General features: G+C 39.1%; 2 protein-coding genes across 5 annotated transcripts in view; one reads left to right on the top strand and one right to left on the bottom strand.

Moving 5' to 3' along the window:
- LOC143036537 (hrp65 protein-like) overlaps positions 1–23,127 on the top strand; it is a 63,751-nt gene that overhangs the window by 24,702 nt on the left and 15,922 nt on the right. The window contains exons 7-8 of one of the 4 annotated variants that reach the window (XR_012967368.1): positions 8,262–8,353; positions 14,519–15,934. The exons of 1 other annotated variant lie outside the window; for it this stretch is intronic. Coding sequence is in view for 2 of the 3 variants with exons in the window: in XM_076204013.1 (XP_076060128.1) it covers positions 14,519–14,595 (77 nt within the window). In the remaining variant the exon portion in view is untranslated. Of the gene's footprint in view, positions 1–8,261; positions 8,354–14,518; positions 15,935–23,127 lie in introns of those variants that run through there. 2 more of the 4 variants (XM_076204012.1, XM_076204013.1) reach the window with 2 other exon arrangements.
- Positions 15,505–23,127, bottom strand: part of LOC143036539 (galactoside alpha-(1,2)-fucosyltransferase 2-like) — a 35,902-nt gene continuing 28,279 nt past the window's right edge. The window contains exon 9 of the mRNA XM_076204015.1: positions 15,505–16,569. Within this exon, the coding sequence (XP_076060130.1) occupies positions 16,328–16,569 (242 nt within the window). The 3' untranslated portion in view covers positions 15,505–16,327. The remainder of the gene's footprint in view (positions 16,570–23,127) is intronic.

The following is a 23,127-nucleotide window of genomic DNA, read 5'->3' as shown; positions in this document are numbered from 1 at the left end:
AAATTTCATTCTGTATGGTATTTTCCTAATTATTTTCATACCATGGAAGCAAATGCCTTATGTATAGAGAAAATTTTCCTCACTTTTTCATTCTTTGTACCTTTGAATCTTTGTATTTAGGGGTTTTCCCTATACTGCATGAATCTGGTCCCTAAAATGTTGGGTGAAAAGTAGAATTGGGCATTCTTTCAAAGAGAGATTGTTTTGTGACACGAGTCTTCTGCATGGATGTATTATGGGGTATTAAGAGTGGGTTATTGTAGATGTTGGAGGAGAATATTCCTGGAGTTGTTTGTACCGTATATTGCATTTGGTGGGCTGTTTTAGTGTGATCTGAAAGTTGGGTGCAATCAAGGCTATTGCACAAATTTGTGTGCCTTATTTTTCTTTTGTATTGCACAATGGGAAAGGTTTTCATACTAGTAGTAGATGTCTTATTAGTATTGTTTTTATGAAGCCAGTTTTCTAAGACATCATTTTGCATTTGTGTAAGATGTCTGCAAGTGTTCTTAATTGTTAGATACCATTCTGTAGATGCATAGTTAAGTGTAGTTCTTTCTTTTCCAAATCCTGTGCCTGCAACTGTTCAAAGTATGATCAGTTTCATGTATGTCATGATAAGAATAGTGAAAACAAGAGCATAGAAGTCAGTTCATGCAAACAGTAATGCGAGAACTGAGACAGACTATAAAGTAATCCCTCCCAAATCTGAATTGAGTGGCAGGGTGTTTATTTATTTGTGACTTCTGGGAGAATACTGACAGAAGCTAAAAGGATCAGTTGACCTATGGCCCACAAGTATAGTAATCTTTCCCATAGAACCAATGGAGCAGCAGGGTATTTGGATATGGAAAGGATTTACTGGTGCCAAACAGACAACAACCAAGTACATGCAAGTTTGAAACCTTTTATCCATGGTTGGTGTGAATGCTACGGGAGTGGCATATTCTATTCCTACCTCCTGTATATACCTATATGGCAGGCTGGAATCCTTGAACCTACTTTATCCTAGCTATACCACTTCAGTTCTTTCTCAGTCTCCAGCTCTCTTCACCTCCTGACATTTTTATTCGCCTCCAAATTAACCTCTTCAGTACGAGTCAAACTCCCGCGTGCAGCATCAGACGCCTGATGTACTATGATGTATCACAATACTCGCATTATAGGATATAAAGTCGCTGCTGATTTACTCGGTCTTTTTCACTCTGAGTAATGATAAACAGATAATGCAATCAAGCCAGTTCGCAGAATTCAGGTGTCACTCGGCTGCAACTACAAGATAGGATGCCAATGCCGGCATCCATGTATATCCACTAGCGCCACATGATGCCTGCGTAAGTGTTGTCATATGGAAGAGGTTAAGAATGGTAGGGAGTGGTATGTGTGGGTGATGTTTTGATGCAGCCTGAATGGGTTTCTCCCTGTCTTCTCTTTTACTGCATGAGGGGATGGTGGGGGGGGGGATTTACCAATTTAGTTAGCCGCCTTCCTGTGGATATACTGTGTCTTGTTGCATTGCCTCTGACTCGGGGCAGTGGGCGGGATACAGGGATGACCTGTCATCCATGAGGAGCTAAGATGGGAGGGAGGAAAGGGTGATGGGTGGGAGTATGTGCCTTTTGATATGGCTGTGTCCCTTATAAGGGAGGAAAAGCCCTTGGTATAAAGGTAGATCACGAATTTTCTCCTTTAGTTATCTTTTGTTACTTGTGCTTATCTCTCCTCTTCAGATGCATAATTTTATCAGCTGTATTTTATTATATAGTGTGCATATGTATCAGTGTTTATTTACGTGTAACATGAGCATGGCATTATACAATTGCTGTACATGTATGTGCATACGTATATATTAAAAGTATAAGGAATCCCTAAGTACAATAAAGGTTTGTCAAATTATTTGCATGAAATGTAGATTAATTCATGAGTGTGTTGTGAATAATTAGGTAATGTATGTTGCATGTAGAAAAAAGAAAATAGAATTATGATATTTGCCATCCACTGGAAACCTTGAGCCCAATAAAAGCAAGTACTGGTCACTGGGCCTTTGGATTGATAGCCAAGAAGAAAAGTTTGTGTTTGTGATTGTGGAAATCTTGTGTTGCCAGTTTATAGGAGGGGAGTAGTTACTAGTTGTCAGCTTGCTTATGTGAAAGGTAGAGAAAATAATTCAAGAGTTCTTGGGTCCTCCAATTGATGGCTGAGAAGAAAAGTTTGTAATTGTGGGAATCTTGTCTCCAGTTTATAGGAGGGGAACAGTTACAAGTTGTCAGCTCAGTTATGGGAAAGGTAGAGAAAATGATTAAAGATTATAGAGGTCTTTTGGCCCAGTCCAAAAATTGGACTGAGCATCTGCCCCTTGATGTTGCACCCTCCAATTGGAGCCGAGGGGAATGATGTGTTCAAAAGACAGATGTCAGGGAGATGATTATCACATCTATCTTTGAGGATCATTACTTGTACCCATCATATTTTGTAATGTGATTTTAGTCCAGGAGAGGTGTGAAAGGGAAAGGGAACATAATGAAATGTGACTAATACAAAGAAGTAAAATTTTGTGAATAAAAGAATGGATCACAAGAGAATGCAAAAAGATGTGGATTATTTAGGATAAAGAGAGATGAGATAGAAAATGAGGAGGGGCCAGGTAGAGGTGTCAAAAAGTTCTTGGGAATGATAATCTTGATGGGCGAGGAGTTGGGGGGGGAAATATGAAAGGATACAAAAACACGAGATCAAGAAGTGTGTGGGGGAGGGGGCAGTGCAGGTATTGGTCATGGTTATAACCATGGGTAGAAAAAAGTTGCACACAGTTGAATATGGTAAGAGAACAGATTCTAGAATTGAGACTAGGGATTGTTTAGATGATATATTCATTAGATAATGACTGCCACTATACATAAGAGAATAGTGGAAATTTGAGTACTTTCAAACAGTGTACTGCTTGAAGATGAAAATGTTGGAATTAAATGTAGTAAAGGGTTTGAGGACAAGAATATAGGGGAAGAGGATAAGAAATGACTTATAAGAGTTAGGAAATTTGGAAAAGGGGGTGGAAGGTGATGGCTAATTTTCTTCTTCTTCTTCTTCTTCTTCTTGTTCTTCTTCTCCTCCTCCTCCTCCTCCTCCTCCTCCTCCTCCTCCTCCTCCTCTCCTTGCATCTGACCTAGTTATGGACCAAAAGGTCTCCTGTCGGCATGCTCCACCTTTGTGAAGGAAGAGTACAAATATCGTCTTGGAAAGTGAGAAGGTGGTGTGAAAGATGAAAATGGGTTACATAGACTTGAAAACAAGACAACCAACCGTAAGAGAAAGTATGAAATAGGTTAAAGTGTGAGGCATTGGTTGTATAGACTAGTGCATCTTCACCTAAGTGGTAAATGGTACCTAATGCAAGATATGGAAAAAAGTCAATTAAGGAGTGCTTGTTTCGTGGTTTGAATGTAATTTTTTGTATGGATATGTTGTGGAGTACTGCAGGGTAGGTTCTTGTAAATGTTTGAGAAGAATATTGGTGATTTTTCGTTGTGTTAAGAGTTCTTTTTGTTTGATATACGAGGAGGGGGTGGATTTGAGGGAGTGTATGCAGAACTGTATCTGTCATTCTTGTATTCCATTTGATGGAAAGGATTTTGGTTTCTAGGTGTTGATGTGGTATTTGTGTTCTTCAAGTGCATCCAGTTATTGTTTTTAATGGTTTGTTTTTGTTTGTTGGATGGCATTGTTTTTGTAATTGTTGGGTGTTTAGTGAAGTGTAGTTCTTGTGAGTTGTTTACATACAATAACAAGTGTTTGTTGTCCAAATTTTATGACTGCTACTGTTGTAAGTGCATTAGATTTTGTATCTGCCTACGCTGTTAGATCTTTTTGATATTTAGAGTATCACTGTAAGGCCAAGGATTTTATGGTTTTGGCAGATGGGAGAAATTGACTACTGGAGTCTTCTTTGGTGGTGGAGAACAAATTCTACTTATCTCTTGGGTGAAAAAATGTTTTTAGAGTGTGGGGACTAATCAGAGTTGAGAAAGAAATTTCTTGCCCTATCGGGTGTCTTCGTGGAGGTGGAGATGCTCGTGTGTTTTGAATGTGGATAGTGAGGAGAACTGGTATTTGTCTCTGGTTCCCATCCTAATCAGTCAGTCTGCTGCCTTAGATGTGTCTCACAGGAAACTCATGATTCCCAGGTACTCAACAGTAGCCAGTAGATCTTACCAATTGCCCACCCTAAATATTGTATTAATCAATCGGTTTATTGTGCCAGTTCTCCAGCAAAAGACCCGACACTAAAAACCAGCAGTTGTTACTGGTTCAGCCCAGTGCTGCTCTCAGGAGTGAGTGAAGGACAATGAACGTATTGGGAGCATTGTGTTGTGTTTCCCATGTGGTTCTTGCACTTCAGGCAATTGTTGTTTAATAACCGGCTGATTCCGTGTTGTTATGGTTTTTAGTGTGGGGCTGGTGACCTGATTGTAAGCACATCCTTGGGAGCGATTTTTCTATTGGGCACAGAATTTGATGGCATGTTATGGAGTGATTGTTTTGTAATCTGTGTGTGTGTGTGCGTGCATGTAGGGATATGTTGTGGGATACTGGGGCTAGGTTGATGTTGACAGGTATCTGAAATTTCCAAATTCTCTTGAATATCTGCATATTTAAGAATTATTCTTCTAGGCACAATAACATGGATAGGTTTTCTCTCTCTCACTCTCACTCTTCCCCCCCCCCCCATACATGCCTGTGTGGAGTGGAATACTGCTGGTGTATTTATATTATATCTGGTGGGCCTTATGTGCTGTATTTGTTGTAATGTTCAGGAAAGGACCTATGATCACAAAATCCCATATGCATATATACACACACATGTGTAGATATGTTACAGTAAGAACACGTACCTAGGGATTACGCGTAATCCCTGAATGTTTCAGTGAATACGCGTAATCCCCGTTTCACTAACCTAACCTAACCTTAGGTTAGGTTAGTGAAACGGGGATTACGCGTATTCACTGAAACATTCAGGGATTAAGCGTAATCCATAGGTACGTGTTCTTACTGTAACAGATATACCAATAGGCCTTTTTCCCTTGAGGTGAGTAACCAAGTCAAAGCAAACACCCCTCCAAAGCCCCATTTGTTGTCCTTCCCACCCGAGTTCCTCATGAATGGATGGTCATCCCTGTTCCCCAGCATCACCTCCACAGTACCCAACAGTAGAAGCCAATTGGGGTACCCACTGCTACATCATGATATGGTCATCGTACCTACCCCCCAACTGTCTTCTTCTTCTTCTTCTTCTTCTTCTTCTTCTTCTTCTTCTTCTTCTTCTTCTTCTTCTTCTTCTTCTTCTTCTTCTTCTTCGTCGTCGTCGTCGTCGTCGTCGTCGTCGTCGTCGTCGTCGTCGTCGTCGTCGTCTTCTTCTTCTTCTTCTTCTTCTTCTTCTTCTTCTTCTTCTTCTTCTTCTTCTTCTTCTTCTTCTTCTTCTTCTTCTTCTTCTTCTTCTTCTTCTTCTTCTTCTTCTTCTTCTTCTTCTTCTTCTTCTTCTTCTTCTTCTTCTTCTTCTTCTTCTTCTTCTTCTTCTTCTTCTTCTTCTTCTTTTCTCTCTCTCTCTCTCTCTCTCTCTCTCTCTCTCTCTCTCTCTTTGCCCTCCCTCCCTCCAGCCATCAGTCTGGGTTTCCTTTTGTGGATTCAGAATGAACTCTGCCCTTGTGATGCTCTGTTATCCCAAAACTGATGCAAAGAATGGGGGTGTTCTCTTGCATAAAACTCGGCCTATTATTCTTATGTGCTGCTCCCTAGGAAAAATATTGATTTCCATGAATAGGGGTGTCGTTATTATTGCTTTTGTGCATAGTTTGTGTCCAGCTTTATTGTGTGTTGTTTGTAGGTTGTCTGTTTTTATAATTGTTGGACACCACGTCTTGGATGTGTAGGTAAGTGTAGTTCTTATGAAGAGTTTATATTTATTTAGTAGTTTTCCTACTGTTTAAATCCTGTTCATGTGGCTAGTCAGTGTTCCTTTGGTCTTTCTGTGTAGTGAGTGAAAGTTGCGTATCAAATAATAGGCCAAGTATGTTGGAGAGGTTAGCCATTTAATCTGACCCCTGAGTGTTCTTTGATTCATGGTAATATACTAGATAGGTAGCAAAACCAGTAGATGAAAAGAAATGCTAGTAACACGTTTCCCTAGAATACGTGTTTTTGAATTTTTAGTAAGAGGCCATGTTTGATACAAGACAATGGGAGCAAAGGCACAAGCACCCCCTTCCCCTCCTTGCTCACATGCTTGTATGTAGGACAAGTGCCAAGAGCCTTGTTTTTTACCTATTGCTACCATTACTGTTTTGTCAAGTGATTTCTGTTCTTCAGTACTTGTTTTATGACATTTGTAAGAAATATTGTTCTGATGAAGTGGCCTTCTTGAATCCATACCAGTTTGATGAGGTAGGTATATGTTCTTTTCAGGATCATATTTTCTATCAGTTTGGGTATGATAGAAAGAATAGCTTAGAATTTGTAGAGCACTTATTTTGAAGGTCTATAGAACACTAGACATGGTCAGAAGGTTAGATTGATAATGAGGATTGTTGGGAATGTGAAAGTAGAAGAATAAAAAAAGATAAAAAGGCAAGTTGCTATGAAAGCTCTAAAACCATGAAGATCACAATTCCACAATAATTGACATACCTCATGGACAAAGTTTTTTAATGATTGTACCTCAGTATTTTGGAAATTGCATACATTAAGCAATCTTTTTTTTTAACAGCAAGGGGTTAGAAATTTATATTTATAAGGGAGGATGGATTTATGTTTATTTATGAGGAGGGATTAAGGAAGTTAGTGATGGAGTTTAGGAAGGTGGGCAAAAGAAGGAAGTTGAAGACAAATGTGGGTAAAACTAAGATGATGAGATGGGGATAGGATAGCAGCAAATTGGAAGTGAGTATTAAGGGAAAGAGACTGGAGGAAGTGGATAGCTTTAGATACTTAGGGGCAAATGTGGTGGCAAATTTCAGTCCATGGATTGCCTGCAAGAGAGAACTGATACAGAGGAGTGATCCATAAGTACACATTCTGGCTAAAGAACCCATAGAATTGATAATAAGGGAATATACGTGAAATTGCATAGTACTTTGATTTTTCTAGTATGACCATGCCTATTTTGGGTTTGTTGTTGTTAACAATAAAGTGATATATGAGTCATATCTTCATAATGGATGCTACTTCCAAGTTATCAGTTATAGGTTAAATATATGCTATTTCCAAGTATCAGTTACAGTAAGTCCTCGTTATACAGTACTAATATGCATTCCTGAAAACCTTACCACAAATTGAAATTACCATATACTGAACCCAGGGCTTTTTCGATATTTCCGAGACATTCTCGGTGGTGGCGCTATGGTACAGTGTAAACAAAACATGAGCGGATACCATATCTGTGAATTTTTCCTGTAAATAGAATCAAGGGTAGTAATTACCAAATACCGTAACTGTGAATTTACCGGATAAAGAATTACCGTATAAGGAGGACTCACTGTATAGGTTTATAAATAGGGAAATAAAGTCAATATTGGACTTGTAAGGCTTCAGTTATGAATTCATGGTTATTCATGAGCAGAATTTATTATTTCTCACTTCCGTCATAATACTGCTGGAGAGTGTCTTAATTTCGAGCAGGCTGACACAAAGTATTTTAGATAATGGTTTACCATTGTAATTCAGCACCAATGTAACATGTTCTTGAAACCGTTGACATATTGTCATATATACATTTGGGAACAAAAGGAGTGGTGGTTGCCAAATTGATGAAGTGGCCTTGCTGTAGATGTGTTGTGTCTTATGACCTGTCATCCAGGAGGTGCCAAGATAAAAGGGAGGGAAGAGGGCAGATGGGATTGGAGTATGTAGGGGATGGAATGGGTGGGAGTGATTTCTATGCCTTTGTCTTTTGCTACCTCCCATGTAATGGGGAAAAAAAACCTTTGGTATATATATATATGTATATGTATCTTCTCCCCTACACAAGGAGGTAGCAAAGTTAAAGCACACAGATACACAAAAAATATATATAAATTCTTGTGTATGGTTGCTGACTGAATGCCAATGTCTTGCTGCTGTGGGTAAACAAAACCAGGTACAGTTGCAGACCTTAAGTACTCGAGGCAGCTTAGCACGGAATGGTACATGCAGAATCACGAGCATAAACATGTTCATAATTCAGGCAGGAAATTAAGGTGCACAATCAGATGACTTGTGCATTTACCTTGCAGTTGTTGTTGTTGTTGAGTTGCCCACGGCGTCAATGAGACAGCACACCAGATCAACAGAGGAAACTGATCGCCCTCACGGGCTGCCACCAAAGGTCCTCCGTCACAGATATGTTGTGTTCATGTCAATGTGCTGCCGCCAGTGCTGTGCAGTCTGTGAGGATGAGTGTGACTGTCTGACGCAGCCTGGTAGTGTGGGCATGTATCGTCTGCTATGTTGCCTAACTTGTGTCTGTACATCTTGAGTTTTGTGTGATGGCCACAGCAGCATCTGCTTAGGTGTGCTATGTAGCGTGTATTTGGGCCTCTGATTTATGTATGGACGGTGGAAGACAGCCAAGGAGTTTGGCTCCTGGCAAGCTAGAGCTCTTTATGTGAGTAACGTACATTTATGTTTGCTGGTGTAGTTGGGTGGGAGTGACAAGTTGGTCTTCTGTATTGTATTGTTGTAAGTGTTCTCAAGTCCATGTGATGTGTTGTGTGGGTTTTGTTTGGTGAAAGCTGTGTATTGTGCTGTGCATGTCTTAGCGATGGCAGAGTTACAGAACTTTGATCTATTTGTGTAGATGATCTATGGATGTCGTGTGCAGCCACTGATGATTTTGTATGATTCATAGTTTACAATGATGTTTCTAAGACAGGCAGTACCTGTGCTGGACTAGCCCAGTTATTAGTGTACATAGTGTTTGTATATTAGTGTCATTGACTTACATGAAGGTTTTGCCACCAATTCCTGCAAGGATGATGAACCATAATTATGCTACATTTCTGTTTGATGTCGTGTAGTGCAAGTGTCATCGAGGTGTTGAACATAAAGCCGAGTATTTTTATCTAATTTGTATGTGTTATATTTAAGGAGTGTTTACAGGCTGGTAGCTAGAGCTCTGTCTTTGAGGATTTTGTGTGCACTATATTTGGGTTATCAGACACCAGTTAAAGTGTTATAAAAGGGGATGGGAGTGACTGGTCAAGTACAGAAATTGTGACGTTAAAACTTATCAAAAGAAATCCCATCTGAGGACTGAGCCTTTATTAGTAACAAACAAAAAGTCGTACTAATAAAGGCTCTATTCTAACATGCATTTTGATAGACTTATTGGCAACTGGCAAGTACAAATCATTAAAAATTGACTTTAAATACAGCCTATATGGTGTATGAACATACCAGCAAGCAACTTTCTTTTAGCTGATACCACTACAAGTTATAGTTTACATAGGGTATTTACTCTCATACATGCATCATTAATAACAGACCAACACTTCAAATGATTTCCAGGTAATACATTAAATGTGTTACTTAATAACAATACATTAAATGTATTTCATTGCATAGGGCTATCACCACATCTTTTGTTGGGTACTCGCTTAAACTTTACCACAAGCGGTTTAGTAATTTGAATCTTATCCTTCCAGTATGAGCTAGAATCGTGAGATTTACTTAATTTGGATCTTGTCTTGAATTTAAGTTTTCATTTACACAGAAGTCTATTGTATATTCTAGTTGGTGTGGTTGAGTGGGAGGTGGAGGAATAGTGTTATGTATTGCGTTGTATCAGTGTTCTGAAGATGGTCAGTGATACTGTGATGGGAGCTATTAGTTTCGTGAACGCTATGTGTTGTGTGCTATGCATGCTGAAATGTTCATAGGTGTGCAAAATGTTGGTTTCCATGTGTAGGTGTCTAGAGGGTGTTGCCTATATGCAATATGAATGTTGTAATCCCATATGAAGTATTGATTGAATAGAATTTATGGAGTTGATATTTAGGAACTTCTGACACCCCCTACAAACAAGTCATGCAACAATTTTTTATAATTGGAGGCTTGTTTCCACTCAAGATATATGCTGATCACTTTAGACATGTATCCTTCTTAAATATCTACTGGCTCTGTGACTTACTTCATCAGTTCAGTATTGACCCCCCAAGGATAGATAATGTAGTTTGTCATGAGTGCTGACTATGCTGGAGTAGAATGGTCCAGTATAGACTGTAGGTGTTGTTTGTACAGTGTGTGAGCATGTGTGTTTCCAAAGGCTTTAGCAGTAATTGCACAGTGTTAAGATATTTGCCACATTTATGTGTAATATTTGTTTTGTAATATGCTGTGTACAATTTTTGTGTATGATGGGGAAAGGGGTTAGTGTTGAGTTAAAAGTATGGTCAGTGGTGGTCTAGGTTGTCATTGGTGAGAAGTGTGACTGGACGTGGCTGGTCACTCATTTCATTTAGTTATTGATAATTAATTGCCTTAGTCTGTGTTGTTTGGTGGAAGGCAGCAGCTACTTGTTACTTGTGTGTACATTGAGTGTGTCAGCATTAGATGCAGTATGTGTGTTGGTCATCTCAGGTGCGAGCACTGGCACGTTGCTCGTGTACAAACTGAATAGTGTAAGTGAAAAGACAGCCTTATGGGATTATTGTGTTTGTGCAAAGTGGCTGATGTTTATTGTGTGTACACACGTCTACCCGAAAAGTAGTTTGGCTACCATTGTATGACATTGTGTATTAGTGCATCATAAGTCTTGTGTATGAAAAGCAGGAGGTAAATGTAGTCAAGCTCTTTTTGTGAGTAGTGTGCAGCATAGTTGTTTATGGTTGAATCTTTCCAGTATGCTTTGTGCAAGATTGTGTCATGGAATGGTAGGTGTGGAAGATCATGTAAGAGAGGAGGATGTGCAGGTTGGTTATGGGCAGTTCAGCCCACTGCATTAGTTTTGATGTGCACAGTAGTATGATCAGCTGATATGTGAAGTAGTGGATCCATTGACACTTTGCCACATTTGAGAATTCAAGCTGATTTTCCTACGTTTCCAAAATGTATGGTGTTGCAGTGTACATAACAGTAATTATGTTCACGAGTGAAAATCCATGTGAACAAGTTGTATAGACACGATAAAGGAAACATGGACTGGAGGTGAAGCTTTTATTCCTGATGTTTCGTCTAACGACTTTCTCAAAGGAATGGAATGAGAAAATCATTAGACGAAACGTCAGGAATAAAAGCTTCACCTCCAGTCCATGTTTCCTTTACCGTGTCTATACAATATGTTCAAGAGTGCTGAACTCCTGTGTACCAAGGTGTTTGGTATGGTGTCTGGACCAATTGCTTGTATTGTATAAAGATTATTATAATTTTGTTGTTATTTTGTGGGATGGGAGTGTGCTTTGACTCGGCCACTCCCCCTTGTAAAGTGGGGAAAGGAACCTTTGGTAATAAGTATGATCTTCTGTATGTATATATGCTGATGTGATGAGTGTAGATGTGTTGTCTAGTTGTCTTTATTCAGAGGACAGAGACAGAGGTTGAGCTGGTATGACTGATTTCATTGTTGTGTAATACATGGGCATTCTGACCTGAACAGGGTGTTCTTGGTTCCTGCAACATGTGAAAATAACAGACTTGTTAACCAAGTATCAGTAGTATCGGGACAATTGTAGATACATTAATTCCCCACCACAAGAACCTTCATGACACAAAGTTTTAATGGTGAAGGAGATACCCACAGTTTGGCCCCAATGACACAGCAACAGATTCACAACATGGCGAGGGCAGAGAGTGATGGGGTCAATTGATCCAGTGAAGACCTTGCCCTAATACTTGAGAGGAACATGGTGACATGTTAGTTGCTACACGCCAGCAGCAACCAGCATGCCACTGTGTCAGTCATATGTCTGCAACTGTATTACTGAAGGGACCTGCAATGGACATCGGAGGGAATGGTCTCCTTCCTGTCTTCAAAACCATTGAACACCCTCACCTCCATATAAAGGTCCTTGAGGGGCTGACACAATTACTGGATCAGGTCCAGTATCTCTGTCAACTTCTGTTTCCTACCTTTTCACACAAGAACTTACAGCCAATGGTAACCACTCTCACTAATACTACTCTAAGTCATTGATGTAGAAACAGTCCCACTCTAATAACAGACAACAATCCATTCTTTCTTCCCAGAGATCTATGGGAGAAGGTTTACATTTTAGGTGGATTCTTTTCCTTTCTTTATATATCTGAGGTCTCAATTTGTTGCAGAAGTCATGATGTAATAAGGTAACTATAAATAAAATTATATGTATATGTACACATACATACACATACACATACCAGTGGCCTTTAAGGATTCAAAGCTTGCCTCGACTCCTTTATGGAGAAACTACGGAAAGAGAAAGTCGCAGTCATTTCACATAGCCCCATTTAGTCACCTTTTTACATCATGCATGAGAACACTGGCAGTATTTTTTTCCACCAGCACAGGAATATGAGAAGGAAGCAATGGGCTTCCAAGGAGGGTTTTAAGAAGACCTTCAGAAACAGGAGATAGTAAAGTTAACACGTGGTTCAGCATTCATCTCGGAATGGGTATTTATCTCCAAATGTTGAATAATCCAACCAGGTTCTAGTCTAGGAGTGACACCAAAGTCCTGCATAACTGTGCAGGAAATGTCTCAATACAGGATGTATATTGATAATTGTGGTCATGAGTTCACAGACTAGAAACCCACAGTCTCACAATGAAACAACAGTCCCTCAGACCCTTTAGTAGATCTCTCAAGGAAGATAGGTTGGATTGTTGTATGATGGTGTCTCCAGCTTATAGTAATAGGAGAGGAGTTGCCAGTTGTCATCTCTCCTTATAAGAAAAGGTGAAAGAAATATAGTTAAAGCTCATAGTCATCTTTGGCCCAGTCGGGAGAACAAGTACCAGACTCAGTGATAGAGTATGGCCAGTGTTGTTAGGTAAACCAAAACTTTTCTCAGGTTTCAGTCAGAGTATGGGAAGAATATTTTGTTGGTTATGTTTTAGCTAATTGGGAGGAGGATGGATCAACAGACTAGTGTCCCAGTGTCTGGAGGCGACAACTTGGAAGTAGACTGAATCTGCGTGTAGCGGCAGTATGGTAGAAAATCTTAATCCCAGACCTCTGACAAAACAACCATGCATAGCCATCTCCCAGTATGGGTAATGGCAGAAATGGGAGGGGGGGGGGTGTTGCAAACATCAAGAAATTTTAATTAGTTGAATCTGCAGGTGAATGGAATAAATTTGTCTTGGAGCATAAATGATTAGTTATGTCTTCTTGAAAGTAGTAACAGTATAAAATAAACACAAAAATCAAAATTATGAAATGGGGGGTGGGGGAGTTGTCCTGGGTTGATTTTTGTCGTAGCTTTGGTAGAAGCACACGTTGCTTTGGTGTTTTGTGTACCATCCAAGAATGTTCATGTAGTGCAAACAGAGTAAGTAGTCAAACTGGATAGCACAAATTTTTTTTCTTCACACAATGTGGTATACAATTGAAGTAACTTTCTCACACGTAGTAGGCAATGCCTCCCCCCCTCTCTCTCTCTCTCTCTCTCTTGCTCTCTCTTTTCCTCTCATTCTTCTCTCTGTATCTCTCACACACTCATGAATAACAGCAATGGATTTCTATTTATCTTGTGACTAATACCAGATAACTTTATTCAGGTCAGGGGAATCCATTTGATAGAAATTATTAATCCTTAAGTTATAGTAATTGCATTTCAATAATGGCAGCCAGCTCTGTATAGATTTGACAACTGTTTCCAGAGAGCTTCATTATCTATAGGGAAGTCCCATGTCAGTAGATTTTGTGTAACCAAAAGTACAAATTGTTTGATATAGTGGTTGTGATACTACTTGAGTAGATAGGTAAGCTCGTTAGTTTTATAAGGAGTTATCATTGTGATCATATCTGATGTGTTGACGCAATTAAGATGCATCCATTATATCTAATGATTGGTTTGGGTATATTTTTGTGGTTCATTTGAAGTTCTCTGATATTTAAGTTGTTAAGGATGGGGTCGGGGCTGGGGGTTCAGTAGCTTAGTGAGCCAGTGTTGACAGTGCAAAAAACAAACACAGCTAGTTGAGGTCTGGTAATGTGTAGATTTTTTTTTCACATTCCCCGCACCCCACCCTCTCACTCCATTCTGCGAGTACACCTTTTTAGTTTTTTGTTTTCTTATTCTTCCACCTACCAGATTTATACCTCGCCATTGTCTTGGTAGCTCGTAGAACTTCATTTTTCTCTCGATACTTCATCTTAGTTCTGCTCTTCTCGCCTTCCCTTTCGACCTTTGGCAATTTTTCCTCCAGTTGGTTCCCCTATTATAAAAGGATATTAAACCCTCCATACACGTTACCCACCTTTGTTGTGAGAAAGATATGAAAGCTCATTTTGTTTTTTCAGCACTTGAATTGCATTGCTGCTTGTAATGTGCACGTTTGCTTCCTCCACAGGGACCGGGTCTCCAGCAGCAGACACCAAAGAGGCCGATGGGTGTGGGAGGTAACCTATCTGAGGAGAAGCGTCCACGGTACTGAGCCAAAGGGGGGATGGGCTCCTAACTTTGGGGGCAAGGGTGTGTTAGTGACCAAATTTGCTATGTACCATTTGTTTTTCTGGGATAGCCATCGTGGAAGTAATCTTGGTTGATGTAACAGGAAGGGGCCTAATTTAGGTGTCTGTAAACGTATTCTTTGTGTATGAATACTGGTTCCCCTGGAGACGAACCACTATATTTTAATCACCATGTGAATGCCAGCCTTCTAGAAGTTACTTCATCATATTTATTTTGTATGAGATTATATTTCCAGTTGAGAAACTTTCCACTGCTATGATAGTTACTATTGAATTTTAAAGGATCAGTGCAAAGTTCATTGCCCTCATGAAAAGATGTTTGTACTCAACCTCCTCCTCCTCCTCCTGCTATCTCTCTCTCTCTCACTCACTCTATTTCTCTCACTCGCTCACTCTCTCCCCCCGTTTTCTATCAGTGCACCATATCTTCAGTCTCCAAGTTATTTAGAAATATTTTCAACTTGGAAATATGACAGAAATTTCAATAGTATTGTAATCATTACCCACTGATGGTCACTTTTTTAAGGAGGACGAAAATAAGATTATTTTATAGATTTATGAGCTAAACATATAGGCGTCTAGGTTCAGCTTTCGAGTCAAGCGTATCTCAAAGTCACTGGTGTGGTTGACTAAGTATATTGTGACCATCATGGAATTTGTTGTAAGTTTAAGTTCATTGATGTACCCACATAACTGCATGGTTAAGATTCACAGTACAAAGACTTTATACTTTTACATAGATTAACAACTGGAAAAAGAAACAGAAAATTCATAGTATTCCAATGTGCATGAAATTTTTGTTTGGGGGGGATGATACTATTTTTTTGTTTTGTTATAATTTAATTTAAATTATTTATTATTATTATTATTATTATTTTTTTTTTTTTTTTTTTTTTTTTTTTTTTTTTTTTCTAGGGTAGTTAGTAAATGTACTGTGCAGTTAAATTCCAGCCACTACCTTGAATCTATATTAATTTGTAATTGGCGTTTGATTTCCCTTTAAGAAGGCAAGAAAACAGCACAGAATAATGGATGAAAAAGGATATAAATGGAAGTATTTAATTTAGAATAGTTTAATATGTTGAGGGTGTGTGTGCGAGTGGTTGCAGCAGCCATCATTTACCAGTGCAAAGTTCTGGTGGTTGACTTTTCACTTGCTGGTTTGCTGCATCCAATGACAGTTCAGCAGACACTGGATTGGTACAGAGTAGGATGAACTATTGAAGTAGTTTGTACTGTCACTTGATCCTGGACAATTTTGTAATAAGAGGAATCTTAGTAAACTAGCTATAAATGGTAGGATGGTTTAACTGGTACCTACATATATGTATATGTTTATTTATTTATTTATTTCTCATATTTTTTATCCTTTTTTTTATGATGTGGAATGAACATTGTGTGGGGTGGTGGGTTTTTACAAGCTTGGTTTTCAAATATTTCAACATTGGTGTATGTGGGTAGTTGTTCTGTGAATGGAGGGCTTTTTATGATATTTCAGAGCAGTGTTTCTTAAACTAGTGCTGAAACAAGTTTCTAGGGGTGATAAAACTGTTTCTTGTGGTAACGGAACAATTGCAGTCTCTAAATCCTGATGTCAAGAGATGCTGGACTGCCTGAACTTAACAGTAGGAGGTACTGAAGTAGGCAAAGGTTAAGACACACTGCTTGAAAGGGACATTGTTCTGGGGCTAGACTACCTCGTCACCCACAAAGGAAGTGTTCATTGCCAGTCCGAACCATTGTTCGAAGCCAGTATTTCCAAATGTACGTGAATCAACATAAAGGGGCTTGATAGTAGAGTTTGGACTTTGGGCATATACCACTTGGCCACCAGCAAGCAATGATGACCAAAAACCAAAGGAGCCGACAGTCATGATGGAGTGTTGACAAGAAGCAAGGAGACCCAGGTCCTCCTCGGCATTGTCCATGTCTGAGGAATAAAGTCTTTTAGTCATTTGAGCTATTGAATTCCCTCAACACATTATTTAGTTTCTGAAATTACATAAATATATAAATAGAGAGGTAGCGAGCCCCTCTTTGTGATTGGGTGATGTGGCAACAATGCAGACCCCTAGGATTGCACCCAGCCACATCCAAAGGCTCATGTTAAAACATCTTTATAGCTCTAGAGTAGAGGTTCCCAAACGGGCATAATTCATATAATGAGCAGTATATGGAATGATCTTTGAAACTTAAGACTTTATCTTCTAAGAATTTGTGAATTTTGACTAAGGTTTATAACATTCACTGTAGCCTTCCTTCTTAGATTCTAACATGGTATAGATAGAAAGTTGTGTCCACATACTGTCATTTCCCTAACCCCCCACCAGGGGGAAGGGACATATCTGGGAAGAAATTTTGTGTTGTATTGTTGTGGGACTGTTTCTATGTCACTGCCTGAAAGTGGTAGGAGGAAGGGGGCAGTCACTGGTTGTCCCCAGTCTGGGAACCAAGTGTCAGCCCCTCAGGGTTGCACCTACTGATAGAAGTGAGGGGGTTGACGGGTTTACAAAATGGGATGCTTTATTCTCCACCTTGCAGGACCACCAGAAGCAAGTAACCATCATTGGTCCCTATAGATAAAATATTCTATCTACATAACAAAAGGCTTCCCCAGACTAGGGAGGTAGCCAAGGCATGCACACACACACTCATCAGTCCTTTCCCTTTATCTTAGCTCCTTTTGGATGAAGGGTCAACACTGGTATACAACATTGGCATGTGGAAATTCAGAGGACAGTAAATGGTGATCATGTTGATCATAATTATTATATTGAATTGGGATTATTTTATTTTATTTTTTCCAGCACTTAAAGGTTGGATCGTGTCTATTTTGTTACATACGTGATTCCTTATCGTAATTTCTCAAGGTTTAGTTGTTTCACTATCATAACCAGTAGTTACATAGCTGGCAGAATAACCCACCCATCCCCTTTTATGAGCGCTGCAGTCACAGAATATACAGGTTGTATTTGGAGTTACCCTAAGTCTCGTTTGTTGCAGTAAATCTTGGGGCTCACTGCTGTTTTATTGCTCCAGTGATTGGTTCCATCGTGGCGTGAGGGAATTTCTGCCGGGAGGATATGAGAAATTGTGCTGGACGTAGTTCTGGGGAGGGATGGGGTTGTAATAGCAAATTTGACCGAAGTGATACAGGCTTGTTTCTTCATGCGATCAAAGGACATGCTAGACTGGGCTGTGTATTGTGCTTATATTCCAGTTATGTGGGGTAATATTTTTGTTAGTGTAAATTGTAATATTGTGATGTTCAGTGCGTTGAAGAGGGGCGTGCAGGGTAGATTGCATGATAGGTTGTTGGGGTGCACAGTCGTTGCGTTTTGCATTGTTCGAATTTGTCGAGATTGTGGTGACGGTTTTAGCGGGAACAGCAGCAACAAATCACAGTGAGCCGTTGGAAAACGAAATAGAGACAGAATAGATCACTCAACCAATATACATGGGTTGACTTGGAATAATCATTTAATTGTTAGTGTTAGTCTGATCGACGGAATAGGGCCACGTTACCGTGAGCGAGCGAGCTGGGTAAGGCGTCATCTGGTTATGACAAGCCTCTTGGCCTTCTCCCTTCAACTCCCGCCATCGTCTTCCAGCCTCAACGGCTGCTAGCGGCGAGTGGAGAATTGGCAACAATTTACATTTTGAAATTGTCATCATATTGGAAACCCATGTTTCATAGTTTTCTTTTTCGGTAGATCATAGGAAATTTCATTAAAATTGTAGAATCTATTTCCTGTAGGTAGTACTGTTGCCATGATTTAATGAAAATTGAATTTGAGCTGTGAAAGACACGGCGTAAAGTCTATTCCGTGCAGAACAATGTTATAATTTTGAACAACTGTTTTATCACTATTGTGGATATTATTATAACAAGTAGTGTCGATAGTCGTTCCCTCGTTTTTAGGGAATTAATTTGACAGTGAAAAGAAAGAAGTATTTATACAAAAAAGCGTAAGATTTACTTGGATCTTATCCTCAGAAATACACACAATCTTAATGTAGATGAACAAAAGTAGCTACTACGTTGAATCAAGGTAAGAAAGCAACGATGTGCTTGTGTGCGTTGTTGCCACATAACTGAAATTTGGAGAGAGAAAAATGTGTAGCATAGTGCTGGCTTAAGTAGTTTACCAGTGTGGCAGATAAGAAACTGCTTAAGATACAGTGGTTGTTCGTTGAAAGGTAAAAATGTAGAAAGCAGAAGTGAATGAAGCAGGTAAGAGTGTGGAAGGAATGTGAATGCTTGAGGTGACATTTTCATCTTCAAATTCATCGAGTGGTTAAGGGAGTCGCTTGTATAGTGAAGCGGTAGGGGAACAATCTCTGTTGGAACCTGCTGTGGAACTGTTGCTACTTTGTAAATGGAGAACTGGGTAAAGTATCATCATGGACGTGCCTAGGTCAGAGGGGTGATGGAACTGGTGTGGATTTGTGACTCCTTATCCAGGGCCCTCACATTGGGGGGGGGGGGCAATTCTAGCATGGAATTGCATCCCACAAGACTGACAAAATAATGGTAAAAAAATGTCAAAGAAGCCCTAAATATTTTATCGCAATCGACGTTTTTTTTTTTTTTTGCGTTAGAATAAACAAAATATTTAACTAGTTCCCTTATCATTTCTGTAAGAGTAACATCAAATATGAATTATAAAACCTGTTCAACTATTTCTCAAGTAGATATAATGGGCAATAAGAGATGGTGGAGGTGGGAGGGGGTGGTGTCACCGAGAACTTTGCCCCGGGGCTCTGCCATTACCAACTGGTGAGGAGGAAAGTGCTTTCATATTTTAGTTTTGTTAAAGGTATCTTGATGGTGCGTAGCTAATAAAGCAAATTGTTTTGTACAAATGGAATGTACTTCAAACATTTACTTCATTCGTAAAGTCTAGTTGGTTGACAATTTATGTACAGTATACTGTACGCTTATTCGAGCGTGCTTAGTTTGAAAAAATTCCATTGTTGTGATGATTAGAATATTACATATAACATTTTTCTGTCTCATTTCCATTGCAAATTGTCCTGGGTAATTTTCGTTGAGAAACATCACAAATTGTAACTACTTTCCTTGAAATTATTCCCCCACCTACAGAAGAATGCTTCCCATTTTTAACGTATCTCAATTGCCTTTAGTATTCTACCCACTTCTTCGGTTATTGCCCACAAGTAGGCGTTGCATGGACAAATGTTAATTTTTCTCTCGAACAACAGCAACAAATGAGGATTTTAAATTTCCTGGGATATATTTTTGTTCCTGTATTCGTAAATGGGGATATTTTTGTTTGTATTATCATTTAACTTATTCTTATCGGTAATGGGTTGATTTTTTTTTAAGTTGGTGTTGATTTCGTTGGAAGGTAATTACTGATCTACCTATTTATATGCGTATGTGTAGTTGTTTTCATTTTATACACGGGTAAAATGGGTGAGTGCATAGACAGATTTTTTTTTTCTTTTTTTTTTTTTTCTTTTTTTTTTTCTCCTCAACCCGCTCCTCTCTGTAAGAATGGTTGGAAAATGTTCTTGGTGGATAACAACGATGTGCATAGGCGTGAATGTACTCTAGAACGACTTGCAGAAAATTAAAAGTTTTGACCATGTCCAGATTCAAACTGGGGAAAATAACATGCAAAGTAGGTGCACAGAGATACATTTCGTAATACTGCGTTTGTGTGTACACAGGGTTGGGAGGTTGGGATATTCAGAAACGAAATGTGTAGAGAATAATTGTGAAATTTGCTTTTTTCATGGAGATAATTTGAAGTGTGTAGTAAGAGTGTGGGTGTTCAGTTTATATATATTTTACAAGTCGATTTCTTAGTATTAACAAGAAAATACGTAACCCATGGTTTTTCACATTTTTGCTCGAATACAATTAGCAATAGATCTATTTCATTACGGAAGGACCATTGCACAAAGACATGCACAAATTCTTGTAAATAAACAGATCTGACCAGCCAGGCAGGGCATAGGGGAAAAACATAAACGATACGAGTGTGTGAGTGCGTGCATGTACGTAGATTCGTTGGGAAAGAGCTGGGCATTCGAATTATGAGCTACTCGATTCCCGTTTAAATTTAGTTGCAGCTATGCCAGTGTTTAACCTGGGTTCGGTGAGTCAGTTTCCGGTGTTCGGCGCATTTCTGAAATTGTCTCCGAGAGGCAACAGCAAAAGTCACATTAATTTGCAGTAAATATTCATTATGTTTTTGTTTTATGTGAAATTTGTTTTCTTCTTTGAACACAGTGATTTCGTGTGCAAATGATCCATGGTACAGTTTGTGCACTAATACAGTGTATAGTTCCTATGTTTTGAATATGAAGAAATAAAAATTCCAACTACGAAGGGTTCGATGAATGCATGTATGAAACTTGCGGGGTTCAGTACCTCCAACAAGGTTAAGAACCATTGAGCTATGCAGACCAGGACTGTTTTGTGCGCACAAGGAAAGTACAATGGCTTATTCATACCACTTGGATTCTAGATTTGTTATTTCGCACATATTTCTTCACATTATTATTTTTATTTTTATTAATTAGTATTCCCACAGTTTAGAATTAGTTTGTTTCATTGGTTATTTTTTTCACCGGGTGTGATTGAAATTAGACCCGTTCTATGGCAACAAACATATCTGATTGGTTGGAGCTAGCTGTTGCCATAGTGTGGTCTTACATTTTCTCAGACGTGCTGAAACCGTAAAGTTCATCATAATTTCATATATTTTGCGCAGTATACAAGCTGACTGACAAGAACAGTTCATCCTGCACCAACGTTCGTTTTGTAGTTACGAATCCAGAAACTCGTAGCTCGATAGGAAGAGTTTGGGGCGTTGTTTGTTCGTAAGATAGCGTGTTCCGCCATCTTGGTCTACTGCAGGACCGCCGGTCTGTCCTTTAGGAGGACAGTGCAGCTTCAGTAACTCACCACAGTACTAGTGACACCCACCCCTTTCTCTCTCTATCTGTATCTCTCTTCAGTAACTTGATACTAGACAGTTCTGAATGATGCACTGTAAATATACGTAAAGAAGCCCAGAGCCCTCTCTCCTTCCTCCATGCATCACAAAGCATGCGTATAAAGTTTCCCAGCCGTATTGAAAGCTCCACCCGTGTGGGGGTACATTTTGTTTATTTTCCATGTACAACCGTATTTCAAAATTCAGTTTTGTAGTGTTCATTGTTCAGCAGTCTAAATTACTAATATTCTCTATTGTACTTAATGTTATTGTTTTATATTTACTAATATTCGTTTTAGCTTTGTTAATAATCTAGCAGGACAAGTCGGTCACATTTTCACTATAGACAATTTTTTCAATTAAAGCTCCTTTTTACTTCTATAAAAATAAACAAGATAAGTAAAATATAATAAAAGAAAAGAGTAAAACATACACGGATGGGGTTAGTTGTCAGGCATTGTGTAGACCGTTATATTTATACCCCCCCCCCCTTCAAAGCTCATCCTCCCCTCGCCTTCGCCATCACCCTCCCGCCCAGTCATGAAAGGATATCACATGCAATCGAATAACGGCAATACTCGTACTATAGTAAATATGATTTAATGTGGTCCGGTGAACTGCTCATGGTCTGTTATTCTGTACATTGTCCATGAAATATATATATATATATATATATAATTGTGTGTGTGTGTGTGTGCACATGCGTATATATTAATAACACGACTATATGGTGTTAGGAATAGCTTAGGATTTAAGGGGAAGAGAGTTACAGTAAAGTTAACATTTTATTTCGGCTTCGTGGCTAATATGACGCACCTGCCCCGATGGATGATTCACCTAGATCACACCTTCGCGTCTTGCATAGCCAAGCAAAAAAGTTATATATAACGTTAACACAAAAAGTAGCGAGCCCCTTTTATGTGATTGGGGGATATGGCAACACATCCCGACTGTAATAAAGGATCCTGTTAAAATATATATATATGTGTGTGTGTATATATATAATATATATATATATATTTATATATATATATTGTTGTGGTCGAATAATTTTTGGTTGATGTGAAGTTTTGGGGGATTCGTATGTCGGCTGTACCTGTGTGTAAGCGGTTTATTTTGTGCTGGCCCGCAAGTGATTCGTTTTGTGTAGCATTGCGTGGTGTGGTGCGCACGTGTACGTATAGCAAGGTGATGACTGGGGTAGATTTTATTTTGGCCGAATTATATCGATAGCAACATCAACGGAACAGCTTGCATGCAAGCGTTTGTTTATGAGCGATTCAGCCGAGGCCCAGGGACCCCCTACCGGGAGCCTGGACCCCGGCCAATGTATATATATATATATATATATATATATATATATAATTTTTTTTTTTTTTTTTTTTTTTTTTTTTTTTTCCATCCCCGAAAGATAACGCCATATTCAAGAAAACTGAATGTGAAAAAGGCCTTAGGAAGTGTTAGTGAGTTCGGACCTTGAATCCAGGAAACTGTGTATAGAGATAACAGGGCATTAG

The sequence above is a fragment of the Oratosquilla oratoria genome, chromosome 20 (genome assembly GCF_046742065.1).
Source record: "Oratosquilla oratoria isolate Oo_2021 chromosome 20, ASM4674206v1, whole genome shotgun sequence".
Taxonomy (NCBI): domain Eukaryota; kingdom Metazoa; phylum Arthropoda; class Malacostraca; order Stomatopoda; family Squillidae; genus Oratosquilla; species Oratosquilla oratoria.
The sequence above is the reverse complement of the archived record's forward strand: the minus strand, read 5'-3'. Positions and strand labels throughout refer to the sequence as shown.